Genomic DNA, 15,226 nt, shown 5'->3' on the forward strand with positions numbered 1-15,226 from the left:
CAAATTGCTTCAAAAGCCACTGGAAAACTTGGCCCTGGGGCATAACAGGAATGAAAAGCATATGGTAAGTCATAAGGAGCTGGCAGAGCCAGGGTTCCAATTAGTGTCTGTCCCGACCATGTGCCAGTAGTCAGGGGAAGGGTTAGAGGTCATCCGAGCTGGTAGGGTAAAACCAAGTATAAATCTCAGGGCATATCCCCAAGGGAGCCTGTGTCTTTGCTGCCACACAAATGCAGCAAGAGCCACGGGTGCATGAATAACAGGGAGTGTGTGTTTGAGAAGTCAAGTGACATGCAAAGTGAAAACAAAGTGGCAGACTTGCCCCCAAGGCAGACAGTCCAGTGAGTGCACAAGCCATTTCAGAACACACACAGAGAAAACAGGAGAATAGGCAGTATGGGTTTTTGGAAAAGAACCAATTTTAGTTGAAAAAGCAGAGGAGGCCAGGTGCAGTGGCTCATGCCTGTAATCCCAGCACTTTGGGAGGCCAGGGCGGGTGGATCATGAGGTCAGGAGATTGAGACCATCCTGGCTAACACAGTAAAACACCGTCTCTACTAAAAATACAAAAAATTAGCCAAGCGTGGTGATGGGTGCCTGTAGTCCCAGCTACTCGGGAGGCTGAGGCAGAAGAATGGTGTGAACCCAGGAGGCGGAGCTTGCAGTGAGTCGAGATAGTGCCACTGTAGTCCAGCCTGGACGACAGAGCAAGACTCTGTCTCAAAAAAAAAAAAAAAAAAAGGCCGGGCGCGGTGGCTCAAGCCTGTAATCCCAGCACTTTGGGAGGCCGAGACGGGCGGATCACGAGGTCAGGAGTTTGAGACCATCCTGGCTAACACGGTGAAACCCCGTCTCTACTAAAAAATACAAAAAACTAGCCGGGCGAGGTGGTGGGCGCCTGTAGTCCCGGCTACTCGGGAGGCTGAGGCAGGAGAATGGCGTAAAAACCCGGGAGGCGGAGCTTGCAGTGAGCTGAGATCCGGCCACTGCACTCCACCCTGGGCGACATAGCGAGACTCGTCTCAAAAAAAAAAAAAAAAAAAAAAAGAAAAAGCAGAGGAAACAACAGACATTGCATGGTGTTAGGCTTTAGCCCTGCCACTCTCGTGAGCCTCCTGTCTAGGAGGGCCATGGGTGCCTCAGTTCTACTCAGTTCAGACTCCAAGGTCCCTTCTCTCTGACTTGAGAGATTCAAGTGCTCCATTTAACCTTTGACTTAGGGCGATTCTGTACTGGCATGCTTCCAGGGGGTTACATCCCTTCTCCCCTGATTCTTTTGTGTGGTGGGCTGTCTGCATGCCCAGTGGCCCGCCAGCACTTGGGAGGGGCCGTATGCATAGTGTGTTTACTGGAGTTGTGAGCATGCTCACTTGAGGCGTTCTCCCTGTACCAGTCAAGAGTTCCTAGAAGGTCATATACCAATTACACTCCACCATTTCGCCCCTTAGTGCGCATGCATGAGCCCATTTATCCAACTCCTGAGATCTTATCAGGAAGCTGATTACCTGTTTCAAGTTTTTCTATCTATCTGGAGACTGCCTTTCCCTGGTGCTGGCTGCTACCAATTATTATTTTAGAGAGGCTGTTTAGCAACCACCTGACCAATGCAGGATTTTTTGCTCTTTAGTTCAGCTAAAATCCGGGTTCTTGTCTCATTACCAGGAAAACTTAGGCATGAGGACACATTGAAGGGTGAGCAGGGCAGATTTATTAGGCAAAAAGAAAGCTCTCAGCAAAGAAAGAGGGGGTCCTGCCAACAGGCTACCACCTCACAGATTGAATACCAGGCCACCACACAGTAGTTGAAGAGGCCAGGCTCCTCCCCTGCATGAGGCATGAATTCCTGGTAGCTCCACCCCACTTCCCCAGTGCCTGTGGGCCTCCAGTCCATTGCGGGCATGCCCAGGGAAGACCCTGCGCAGGTTCCCTTACCTACACAAAATCATCTGGCATAGGCCAGGCGCGGTGGCTCACACCTGTAATCCCAGCACTTTGGGAGGCTGAGGCGGGTGGATCACGAGGTCAGGAGATGGAGACCATCCTGGCTAATATGGTGAAACTCCATCTCTAATAAAAACACAAAAAAATTTAGCCAGACGTGGTGGTGGGCACCTGTAGCCCCAGCTACTCGGGAGGCTGAGGCAGGAGAATGGCGTGAACCCGGGAAGCGGAGCTTGCAGTGAGCCGAGATCGCACCACTGTAGTCCAGCCTGGGCAACAGAGCAAGACTCCGCCTCAAAAAAAAAAAAAAAAATCTGGCATAAATGCTTGCGGGGCAGATTGGAGATTCTCCAGGGACCCTTTCTTATCTGCCTTCTGCATCTAGCAAGACCATCGCTGATGATGGTCACCCGATATTCCTGGTGTGGCGGGGAGCCTGCTGCCCTGCTCATGTCTGCCTGGCTACCTACCTTACGCTAATCTGCCATGTTGACTTCTGATTAATCATAGTTCCAGGAATGCCTCTAAGATTTCTATCTTATTACTGTTCCTTGTATAAGAGCAAGTATTTATTGTAAATCTTACCCTTAGGTCATGACAACTTTGATGTTATCATAAACACATATTTACCATAAATCCTGCTGTTACGCTATGATAAATACAACATTCTTGACTTTCCCCAAGGGGTTGATTTCAGTGTCCTACACATTCCTTCTGAAGCACTGTATACCCTTTCCCTATGGCATATAAGTCCTGGGTTTGGGGGTTGATAGTGTGAGGATCCACCTGTTTTGTGGCCACTCAAGACACATCTCCTGTCTGTAACGTCCCCAATAAATCACCCTCTGCTGAGAAACTGCCTTGTTCTTTGGTTTCTCAACTCCTTCAGCATTTGGGGGTCTCTGCATGCACAGCCCTTTCATGAAACATTATCTGCTTCAATTTCTTTCATCAGTGTTTTTTTGTTTTGTTTTGTTTTGTTTTTGAGATGGAGTCTTGCTCCGTCGCCCAGGCTGGAGTGCAATGGCTCAGTCTAGGCTCACTGCAACCTCTGCCTCCCAGATTCAAGCAATTCTCCTGCCTCAGCCTCCCAAGTAGCTGGGACTACAAGTGCGTGCCACCACACCCAGATAATTTTTGTATTTTTAGTAGAGATAGGGTTTCACCATGTTGGCCAGGCTGGTCTCAAACCCCTGACCTCTTTTTTTTTTCTTTTTGAGACTGAGTCTCTTTCTGTCACCCAGGCTGGAGTGCAGTGGTGCAGTCTCAGCTCACTGCAAGCTCTGCCTCCCGGGTTCACGCCATTCTCCTGCCTCAGCCTCCCGAGTAGCTGGGACTACAGGTGCCCACCACCACGCCCAGCTAATTTTTTTGTATTTTTATAGTACAAACGGGGTTTCACCATGTTAGCCAGGATGGTCTCGATCTCCTGACCTCGTGATCTGCCCGCCTCAGCCTCCCAAAGTGCTGAGATTAAAGGTGTGAGCCACTGCACGCAGCCAACCCCTGACCTCTTGATCCGCCCACCTTGGCCTCCCAAAGTGCTGAAGTTACAGGCGTGAGCCACCGCACCCGGCTCATCAGTGTTTTTTTAGTTTTCTTTTGTAAACCAAAAAGTATCTGAGACTGGTTTCAATCAATTTAGAAATAAATTGATTGAAATAAAATGAGGAAGAAATAAACATGGAATCATAGAAAAACAGTCTGTGGCCTGTGCCTTTCTCCAAAGAGGACTTTGAAGGCTTCAGTATTTAAAGGGGAAAAGTGGACTGGAGGGGAGAAAGGGAGGGTATGTTAATCCACATGTTGCAAGAGACAAGAAGCTGGTAGGGGAATAGTCAATTATGTATTCATCTGGTGCTCAGTAAATCGGCACTTTACATAAGGTGGGGTAAACATAGGGCAGGCACCTGTGGAGATATTTAACCTTTCATCTATAGCTGTCTGCTTAGGAACAAAAGGAAAGGCAGTTTCTTGCATGACTCAGCTTTCAGCTTAATTTTTTTCTTTTGGTATAATGAATTGGGGTCCTGAGTTTTTGTTTTCCTTTTGCACCTTGTAGAGGTTTTTTTTTTTTTTTTTATCTCCTTCATTACATTTATTCTTAGGTATTTATTTTTCAGTTATTGTATATGAGATTGCCCTCTTGATTTCTTTTTCAGCTGGTTTGTTGTTTGTGTGTAGAAACACTACTGTTGTTCATATATTGATTTTGTGCCTTGCAACTTTATGAAATTTATCAGTTCTAAGAATTTTGTGATAGAGTATAGGTTTTCCTATATATATAAGATCACATCAGCTAGGTGTAGTGGCTCACACCTGTAATCCCAGAACTTTGGGAGGCTGAGATGGAAGGATTGCTTAAGTCAAGGAATTCAAGACCAGCTTGAGCAACATAGTGAGACCTTGTCTATACAAAAAAATAAAAAAGTTAGCTAGGCATGGTGGTGCAGGAAACAAAGTGAGGCCCTGTATGAAAAAAACAAAAAAGATAGTATCATCTGCAAACAGGGACAATTTGATTTCCTCTATTCTCATTTGGATGCCTTTTATTTCTTTCTCTTGCCTAACTGTTCTGGCTAAAACTTCCAGTAGTATGTTGAATAATAGTGGGGAAAGTGGGCATCTTTGTCTTTTTCCAATTCTTAGAGGAGAAGCTTTCAGCTTTTCTCATTCAGTAAGATGTTAGCTGTGGGTTTCTCACATATGGGCTCTATTATTTTGAGGTATATTTCTTCTATACCTAGTATAATAAAGGGATGCTGAATTTTATCAAATGCTGTCTTAGCATATATTAAAATGATCATATGGTTTTTGTTCTTAGTTCTGTGAATGTGATGTATCACATTTATTGATTTGTGCATATTGAACCATCCTTGCATCCTGGGATAAATCCCACTTGATTCTAGTTTATCTTTTTCATGTGCTGTTGGATTTGGTTTGCAGGTATTTTGAGGATTTTTTCATCTATTTTCATCAGGGATATTGGCCTATAGTTTTCTTTTTAGTTGTGTCTTTTCCTGGTTTTCATATCAAGGTTTTGATGACCTTATAAAATGAGTTAGGAAGAATTTCCTCTGCTTCAATTTTTTGGAATAGTTTGATAATTGGTATCAATTGTTCTTTATAGGTTCAGTAGAATTCACTGGTGAACCCATTGGGTCCTGGACTTTTTTTGTTTGGAGATTTGTTTGTTTTTGAGACAGAGTCTCACCCTGTCACCCAGGCTGAAGTGCAGTGGTGCAATCTTGGCTCACCACAACCTCTGCCTCCCTAGCTCAAACTATTCTCCTGCGTCAGCCTCCTGAGGAGCTGGGACTGCAGGTACCCACCACCACACCCAGCTAATTTATATGTTTTTTGTAGAGATGGGGTTTCACCATGTTGCCCAGGCTGGTCTCAAACTCCTAGACTCAAGCAGTATGCCAGCCTTGGCCTCCCACAGTGCTGAGATTACAGGTGTAAGCCATTGTAAGGGCCGCCTGGCCCTTAAATTTCATTCTTAATTTCTTCCTTCATCCATTGGTCATTCAGGAGCATGTTATTTAATTTCCGTATATTGATATAGCTTTGACTGTTTCTCTTGTTATTGATGTCTGGTTTTATTCCATTGTGGTAAGATAAGATACCTAATATAATTTTGATTTAAAAAAAAATTTGAGGCTTGTTTTGTGTCCTAATATATTGTCAGTCCTGGAGAATGTTCCATGTGTTCATGAGAAAAATGTGTATTCTGCAGTTGTTGGGTGAAATGTTCTGTAAGTGTCTGTTAGGTCCATTTGTTCTATGGTGTAGTTTAAATCTGATGTATCTTTGATTTGCTGTCTAGATGATCTATCTAATACCGCGAATGAGGTGTTGAAGTCTCCAACCATTATTGTGTTGGAGATCTATCTTTCCCTTTATATCTAATAATATTTACTTTCTATATCTAGGTGCTCTGGTATTCAGTGCATATATATTTATAATTATATTCTCCTCCTGAATTAATCCCTTTATTATGTAATGCCTTTCTTTGTTTATTTTTATAGTTTTTGACTTGAAGTCTTCTTCATCTGATATAAGTATAGCTACTCCTGCTTGTTTTGGGTTTCTGTTTACATGGACTATGTCTTTTCACCCTTGACTTTCAGTTTATGTGTGTCTTTACAGGTAAGGGGAGTTTCTTGTAGACAGCATATAGTTGGGTCTTGGTTTTTTGATCCATTCAGCTAGTTTATCTTTTAAATGGAGGAATTTAATCTATTTACATTCAAGATTATTATTGATTGGTGAGAACTTAACTCCTGTCATTTTATTGATTGCATTCTGGTTGTTTTGTATATCTTTTGTTACTTACCTCCTCTCATTATTTATTTTTGTAGTTGGATGGTTTTCTGCAGTGATAAGGTTTGATTCATTTCTTTCCTTCTTTGTGTATCAGCTTTATCAGTGAGTTTTATAGTTTTACATGTTCTCACGATGGTGTTTATTGTCTTTTCACTTCCAGATATAAGACTGTCTTGAGCATTTCTTTCTTTTTTTTTTTTTTTTTTTGAGACGGAGTCTCGCTCTGTCCCCCTGGCTAGAGTGCAGTGGTGCGATCTTGGCTCACTGCAAGCTCCGCCTCCCGGGTTCACGCCATTCTCCTGCCTCAGCCTCCTGAGTAGCTGGGACTACAGGCACCCGCCACTGTGCCCGGCTAATTTTTTGTATTTTTAGTAGAGACGGGGTTTCACCATGGTCTTGATCTCCTGACCTTGTGATCCGCCTGCCTCGGCCTCCCAAAGTGCTGGGATTACAGGCGTGAGCCACCACGCCCGGCCGAGCATTTCTTATAAGACTGGTCTAGTGGTGATGAATTCCCTTAGTTTTTGCTTGTCGGTTAAAGATTTTATTCCTCCTTCCTTTCTGAAGAATAGCTGGGAGGAATTGCTTGAGCTCCTCCTGGGTTGGAATGGCAGACTGTTCTTTTAGCTGAAAGTGTGGCAGTGAGGGTTGGTTTCCCTGCTGTGCAGGAACAGAGTCACAGCTGATCCTGGGCCCAAGCTCTATGCAGCTGGGGCTGTGGCATTCAACCACTCATGTGGTCTTTGTGGAATGGAGATGGAGCCCCAATGCTGGAGAGGTACAGTAGCTACTGCCTGGAGCACTCTGGAGGTGGCTCTGGTCTCAGGATGGTGCCATGCCACAGCAGCCTGGTTCACAGTGGGTGCTTGGGGGGGGGTGGGGCATGTACACTTTGTGATCCTTTTTTTTTTTTTTTGAGATGGAGTCTCGCTCTGTCGCCCGGGTTGGAGTGCAGTGGCCGGACCTCAGCTCACTGCAAGCTCTGCCTCCCGGGTTCCCGCCATTCTCCTGCCTCAGCCTCCCGAGTAGCTGGGACCACAGGCGCCCGCCACCTCGCCCGGCCAGTTTTTTGTATCTTTAGCAGAGACGGGGTTTCACCGTATTAGCCAGGATGGTCTCGATCTCCTGACCTCGTGATCCGCCCGTCTCGGCCTCCCAAAGTGCTGGGATTACAGGCTTGAGCCACCGCGCCCGGCCCACTTTGTGATCCTAATCTGGGCGATGTAGCTGTGCGAATTCTCACAGCTCTCCAAACTGGGCTTGGGGCTTGCAAGGAATGTGGGATTCTCTCGTGTTGTACTTTTTCCCTGCAAAGGAATGTCCCTCCTGACTCTGGATAGATGCTATCTGGTTGGAGGGAGATGGGACCACTAGAGGCTGGGTGCCTCCACACTGCTCTCCCAGTCATCACAGGTTCATCTCTACTCCACCACTCACTCCAGCACCAGTCAAATCTTAGTTTTTTGTGCCTTAGTCTTTTCCTGGTATGAAGGGAATGCCAGGTGTTTCTACTCAGCCATCTTACTGCTGTCACTCTCCTTCTTTTTTTTTGGTACAAGGTCTCACTATGTTGCCCAGGATAGCCTCGAACTCCTGGGCTTAAGTGACCCACCTCAACCTCCTGAGTAGGTGGGACTATAGGTGTACACCATTGCATCCAGCCTTGTAACAATTTTTGCTGTAAAGTCTATTTTATCTAAGTATGGCCACTCCTGCTCTCTTTTGGTTACCATTTGCACAAAATATCTTTTTCCATCCTGTCACTTTAAGCCTGTATGTGTCCTTATATCTAAAGAGAGTCTCTTGTCAACAGTATATAGTTGGGGGCTGTTATTTTTTTTTTTTTTTTTTTTGAGACGGAGTCTTGCTCTGTCGCCCAGGCTGGAGTGCAGTGGCGCGATCTCGGCTCACTGCAAGCTCCGCCTCCCGGGTTCACGCCATTCTCCTGCCTCAGCCTCCCGAGTAGCTGGGACTACAGGCACCCACAACCGCGCCCGGCTAATTTTTTGTATTTTTAGTAGAGACGGGGTTTCACCGTGGTCTCGATCTCCTGACCTTGTGATCCGCCCGCCTCGGCCTCCCAAAGTGCTGGGATTACAGGCGTGAGCCACTGCGCCCGGCTGGGGGCTGTTATTTTTAATCCATTCAGCCACTATGTCTTTTTTTTTCTTTTTTTTTTGAGATGGAGTCTTGCTCTGTTGCCCAGACTGGAGTGCAGTGGCACAATCTCAGTTCACTGTAACCTCTGCCTCTTGGGTTCCAGTGATTCTCCTGCCTCAGCCCCCTGCATAGCTGGGATTACAGGTGTGTGCCACCATGCCCGGCTACTTTTTGTATTTTTAGTAGAGACGGGGTTTTACCATGTTGGTCAGGCTGTCCTCAAACTCCTGACCTCATGATCCCCCCACCTTGGCCTCCCAAAGTGCTGGGATTACAGGCGTGAACCACCATGCCCAGCCGCCAATATGTCTTTTGATTGGGAAGTTTAATCCATTTACATTTAAAATAGTTACTGATAGGAAAGGACCATTTGGTTGTTTTCTGTATGTCTTATAGGTTTTTTGTGTCCCTCCTTTACTCTCTTACTGCCTTTCTTTGTGTTTCATTGATTTTTTTGTAGTGATACAGTTTTATTTCCTTCTCATTTCCTTTTTTATCTGTAGATATTTTATTTGTGGTTACCATTGCAATTACTTAAAACATTTTAAAGTCATAGCATTCTATTTTAAACTAATAACAACTTCAATCACATGCAAAAACTCTTTTACAATTTCACTTCCCTCTCCCTACTGTTATTGATATCATGAGTTCATCTTTATTTATTCGTATAGATTTAAATGTTTAAATGTTTTTGTAATTTAAATTCTATGCACCAAAAGGACAATAGTACAAATTATCGTATTTATCCATGTGTTCACCTTTACTAAGAACCTTATATTATCATGTGGTTTCATGTTGCTTTTTACCATCCTTTTGTTTCAACATAAAGGACCCCTTAATCTTTTCTATTTTAGAGCAGATTTAATGGTAAAGAACTCCCTCAGCTTTTGTTTAACTGGAAAAGTATTTATTTCTCCATTTTTTAAAAATTTATTTATTATTATTGTACTTTAAGTTGTAGGGTACATGTGCATAACGTGCAGGTTTGTTACATATGTATACTTGTGCCATGTTGGTGTGCTGCACCCATCAACTCATCATTTACATCAGGTATAACTCCCAGTGCAATCCCTCCCCCCTCCCCCTTTTTTTTTTTTTTTTTGAGATGGAGTCTCGCTCTGTCACCCAGGCTGGAGTGCAGTGGCCAGATCTCAGCTCACTACAAGCTCCGCCTCCCGGGTTTATGCCATTCTCCTGCCTCAGCCTCCCAAGTAGCTGGGACTACAGGCGCCCGCTACCTCGCCTGGCTAGTTTTTTGTATTTTTTAGTAGAGACGGGGTTTCACCGTGTTAGCCAGGATGGTCTTGATCTCCTGACCTCGTGATCCGCCTGTCTCAGCCTCCCAAAGTGCTGGGATTACAGGCTTGAGCCACCACGCCCGGCCTGTTTCTCCATTTTTGAAGGACAGTTTTGTCAAATACAATATTCTTAGTTGACAGTTGTTTTTTTTCCTTTGAGCACGTTGAATGTATCCTCCCTATACCTTCTGGTTTGCAAAGTTACCACTGACAAATCCTCTGATAATCTTATGGAAGACCCTTATGTGAGACAAATTACTTTTCTCTCACTGCTTTCAAGATTTTCTTTGTATATTTGACTTTAGACAGTTATATAGTGTCTTGATATGGTTCTCTGTTGATTTACTCCAGTTGGAGGTCTTTGAGATTCATGAATTTTTTTTTTTTTTTTTTTTTTTTTTTTTTTGAGACGGAGTCTCACGCTGTTGCCCAGGCTGGAGTGCAGTGGCGCGATCTCGGCTCACTGCAAGCTCCGCCTCCTGGGTTCACGCCATTCTCCTGCCTCAGCCTCCTGAGTAGCTAGGACTACAGGCGCCCGCCACCGTGCCCGGCTAATTTTTTGTATTTTTAGTAGAGACGGGGTTTCACTGTGGTCTCGATCTCCTGACCTTGTGATCCGCCCGCCTCGGCCTCCCAAAGTGCTGGGATTACAGGCTTGAGCCACCGCGCCCGGCCGAGATTCATGAATTTTTAAGTCCATTGCTTTCCTCAAATTGGGGAAATTTTCAGCCATTATTTCTGTAAATAAACTCTTTGCCCCTTTCTCTCTCTTCTCCTTTGGAACTTACATGTGCATATATTGATCTACTTGATAGTGGCCCATACATCCCTTAGGCTCTCCTTGCTCTTCTTCTTTTTTTTTTTTTTCTTATCTGACTCTCTGATTTCAAATGACCTCTCTTCAAGTTTGCTGACTTTTTCTTCTGCCTGATCAAGTCTGCTGTCAAACCCCTCTTAAAAATTTATCGGTTCAGTTAAAGTGTATTTCAGCTCCAGAATGTCTGGTTGTCCTTTTTAATAGTTTCTGTCTCTTTGTTGATATTCTCACTTTGTTCATGCATCATTTCCTGATTTTGTTTTTTAGTCATCTATCTGTTCTCTTTTATCTCATTGAGCATCTTTATGACAACTGTTTAGATGTTTTTTTTCTCAAGCAGCTCATAGATCTGTGTTTCCTTAGGATCAGTTTTGGAGTTTTTTATTTTGTTCCTTTGATTGGGCTACATTTTTCTGTTTCTTTGTAGCTAATTTTATTTTGCTCTCCAATATATTTTGAGGTGGTTGCTGCAACTGCTCTGTAGTCAAAGGCCCAGGAGGGTGGAGTTATCTTTGGGCTAGAGAGGCTTTTGGGGGACTGCCAGAAACTACTGTGCTTTTCCCAAAATCTTCCATGCAAATATCATCTATGAGAACTGAGCACCACATTGCCATCACAGTGGCCCCCTCCTGTCCCCGCTCCTGCCCCTGTGGCCTCCTGCCGCCCCCATGGTCCCTGGTTCTCCTGCACACAGTGGCAGCCTGTTAGGTGCCGATTCCCCAAGACTCATCTTCCCCAGGTGAGCTGCATCTCTTCTCTCCACAGCACTCTGGCCCGCAGAAGCTTCTCCACATTGCCCAGGAGCTCCTGCACACCGAGGAGACCTATGTGAGGCGGCTGCACCTGCTGGACCAGGTAGCCCACATGGCTTGGGGGCCCACCTTAGTCCACTCCCAGAGTTTCAGTTGGCAGTTTCAGTATCTCTTAGCATTGGCTGGGCATTACAGGTGCAGTATGAATGACTTAAATACTAAAACTCAGACAAATTTAAGTCTGGTCTACAAACTTTTTTTTTTTTTTTTCTTTTGAGACAGAGTCTCATTCTGTCGCCCAGGCTGGAGTTCAGTGGTGAGATCTTGGCTCACTGCAACCTCCGCCTCTTGGGTTCAAGTGATTCTCCTGTCTCAGCCTCCCGAGTAGCTGGGACTACAGGCACATGCCACTATGCCTGGCTAATTTTTGTATTTATAGTAGAGATGGGGTTTCACCACATTGGTCAGGCTGGTCTTGAACTCCTGACCTCAGGTGATCCACCAGCCTCGGCCTCCCAAAGTGCTGGATTACAGGTGTGAACCAGCACGCCCATCCTAGAAACTTATTTTTTGTTTTCAGTGCTTATGGCTCTGAGGAAAAGGCTTTGCCAAGTCACCTGTGGGACATTTCATCCTGGCAGCTGCATGATCTGAGCATGTACATGGCTTCTGGATGTTTTTCTGCATAAATAGTCGGGACAGGGGTTGCCACTCATCCCTATCCACATGACAATGTGGGGTTTATGAGCTCAGGAAATAAAGCACCTGTGGAAGCCGGGGTTTTGACAGACGGTGCTGCTGCTGTTTTTATCTGAGGAGATAGAAAAGGAAGTCTGAACCTTCCATTTCGCGTGAGAGGTGGCTGAGGAAAGATGTCCTTCCCTGTCCTCAGGGGACTGTCCCTGCCGCACCCACATTCCTAAGTCATAAGTGAGCTTGCATTAAGACCATGAGAGTGTCTGAACCAGTTCGATGAAAAGGGAGGACAATAATTCTGAAGTTCATTAAGAAAACACAAGGTGGCAGCAGCGGCCCCTCCCGAGCGCCCTCACCTGTGGCCGAAGCGGGACGCAGCTGTGCTCAGCGGAAGAGGCTCACTGGCCACACGTGGGCTTCTCTATGCTCAGGTTTTCTGCACCAGGCTGACGGATGCGGGGATCCCTCCAGAAGTCATCACGGGCATATTCTCTAACATCTCTTCCATCCACCGCTTCCACGGGCAGTTCCTGCTGCCGGAGCTGAAGACGCGGATCACGGAGGAGTGGTGAGTACCGTCTGCGGATGCCCGTGGGGCCCCTCAAGTGGTCTCTAGACCTGGGTTCATGTGCCTGAGAGCCAGGCAAGCGCTGGGGGACTGTCCCATGGTGGCTGGGCGCCTCCCTTCTCTGCACGGTCTGGGTCCGGTCCAGACTCCACCCCTTCCTGGTTGGTGACCTTGACCGGCCACTTACGGTCTCCAAGGCTTAGTTCCTGAGAAAGCAGATGATGCGGAATGAAGGGCTTTTAACGCCCCCCTCGGGGCTCTGAAACTAAAATGAGGTTTGACATCTGGAAACACCACACAGTGGATAATGCTAGTTGGTTTTCTTTTCCCTCCTAGCTTATACTCCACCTTTGTTTTAAAAATGCTATTTTTCCCCCTCAACAGTGGACATCAGATCCTCCTCCTGCTGTCCCTGGGGCCTGTCCCTCCGTCCCACTAATGCTTCTGTTCATTAGCAGAGGGACAGCTCAGTGCAAGTCACAATTCATGAAACTTCCCAGGCGTGGCCCCCAGGCTCATCAGTTCGCCACGTTGCGTGTTACCTTTCCCCTCATTCTGGGTGCCAGCTGCTGTTTGACTTAGGGTCTCTGCTGCCTGCCCCGTTCGCAGGCCCGGCTTCCCTCTGCATCAGGAGCCAGGCCCTTCTGTGTCCCGCAAGCCTGTTCTCCAAGCTGCAGCCCAGGAGACCACAGAGGCTTGGCTGGAATGGGAAGCCAGGGGGAGCCTTTTCACCTGTTGCTCAGGGAGGCACTATGTCAATTCATAAATCTGTACAAGGACATGGTCCAGCTGCCGAGCAGGTTACATTGTGTCCCCAAGGCAGTCAGGACTGGATGCGGCCTTCTGGCTGACAAAATCCATGCTTGCTAGAGACAGGTTTTCTCCTGCAAGGCCCTGGAGACTGCTAACTCATGAGCGCACCTGTGACCTCCTCTGCTCCTTTTATAACAGCACAGGGGTCCGGTGACTTAGCCACCCTGCCCTTTGGATCTTTAAATTAAATGTATGAGTGCAGTTCAGTCACGCCTCAGTGATGGCTTTGTGCTGGTGGCTTTTTTCTTTCTTTTTGAAACAGTCCTAAGGACAAAGACGATTAGTATATGTTTCTGTTTCTTGAAAATTATTTGCAAATCCCTGTCCAAAGCAGCTTTTTTCATTATCAGTACTACAAAGAGTTACTTTCCCCAGGACTTTGCCAGCATTGAATAGAACCATTGTTTCTAATCTTTGCCCATTTAAAAGGAGCATAATGGTATTTTGTTGGTTCTCTTTGATAGCTGTGGGTCATCATTCAGGTGATTCTGCTACTACTGCTATCTCCTGTGTCTGGGGCACTGGTTCTAAGCTTGCAGCTTGCGCTTTCAACTGTTTTACAGGCACCTTTCATTTAATTGCCCTGTTAACTATTTTCTACTCTACATGACATAGGGGAGGAAACTAAAGCTCAGAGAGGGTGACCAATTTGCTCACCATCACACAGAGCTGGCCGCCACCCCACACTCCCCTGGTGGAGTTCATGTCCACTAACCTCGGAGCCCCCATTGCACCCAGCTATTTCTCTGATGATTCACTTCTCCGCAAAGGGACACAAACCCACGGCTCGGGGACATCCTGCAGAAGCTGGCCCCATTCCTAAAGATGTACGGCGAGTACGTTAAGAACTTTGACCGAGCCGTGGGGCTGGTGAGCACGTGGACCCAGCGCTCCCCACTGTTTAAGGACGTCATCCACAGCATCCAGGTAAGGCGGGCAGCGGGAGTGTGGACATGGATGTTCTCAAGACGCACAGAGCCCGGTGTTTTATTTAAAAAAAAAAAAATATATATATATATATATATATATATAAACTCCAAAAAGTAATATATGACATTACTGAAATTTTGGAACATAGAGAAAATTAGGAAAATTATGAGATGTGTCCAGATGCTCTGTTGTTGCTTTGAGCATTACAATAACTCCCAGAGACGAATCAGCATTCCCATTGGAAAATTGTGGCTCAAGAGGCTGTGCAAGCTGCAGCATCACAAGCTATTATCTGATGGAACCTGAATTCAAAGGACAGTCTGATTCCACAGTGTCCCTCGATATCTAGTGCAGGCATTTTTGTTTATATGTTACATTGCTTTTTTCTTTTTCGCTTTCTGCTAACAGCCTCCTCATAGCCCTGGCTGCTCTTATCTCCTGTAGGGTTGGTCTCTTTCTTCTTGATTCACAAGGCTTTTATATGCTAAGAACATCAACTGCTTTCTCTCATGCATGTCACAGATTATTTTCCCCCATCTTTTATTTTTTATTTTATTCTTTTATTGAGACAGCGTCTCACTCTGTCGCCCAGGCTGGAGTGCAGTGGCACGATCTCGGCTCACTACAAGCTCTGCCTCCTGGGTTCGCACCATTCTTCTGCCTCAGCCTCCGGAGTAGCTGGGACTACAGGCGCCCGCCACCATGCCCGGCTAATTTTTTTGTATTTTTAGTAGAGATGGGGTTTCACCGTGTTAGCCAGGATGTCTCGATCTCCTGACCTCGTGATCCACCCGCCTCGGCCTCCCAAAGTGCTGGGATTACAGGTGTGAGCCACCACGCCCGGCCCAGAATTTTTTATTTTTAAGTACTTCCTCTCACCACTTCTTAAAATGTAAAGCTTATTTTTAAATGCATTTCCCAC

The 15,226-nt window shown here is 45.9% G+C and overlaps 1 protein-coding gene across 25 annotated transcripts in view; it reads left to right on the forward strand.

The window, feature by feature from the left end:
• Nucleotides 1-15,226, forward strand: part of FGD3 (FYVE, RhoGEF and PH domain containing 3) — an 88,865-nt gene that overhangs the window by 44,158 nt on the left and 29,481 nt on the right. For all 25 annotated transcript variants that reach the window (XR_012424906.1, XR_012424903.1, XR_012424908.1 and 22 more), the window contains 3 exons: nt 11,311-11,400; nt 12,425-12,561; nt 14,145-14,301. Coding sequence is in view for 18 of the 25 variants with exons in the window: in XM_045372976.2 (XP_045228911.2) it covers nt 11,311-11,400; nt 12,425-12,561; nt 14,145-14,301 (384 nt within the window). In the remaining 7 variants the exon portion in view is untranslated. The remainder of the gene's footprint in view (nt 1-11,310; nt 11,401-12,424; nt 12,562-14,144; nt 14,302-15,226) is intronic.

The sequence above is a fragment of the Macaca fascicularis genome, chromosome 15, assembly GCF_037993035.2.
Source record: "Macaca fascicularis isolate 582-1 chromosome 15, T2T-MFA8v1.1".
In the NCBI taxonomy this organism is placed as follows: Eukaryota; Metazoa; Chordata; class Mammalia; order Primates; family Cercopithecidae; genus Macaca; species Macaca fascicularis.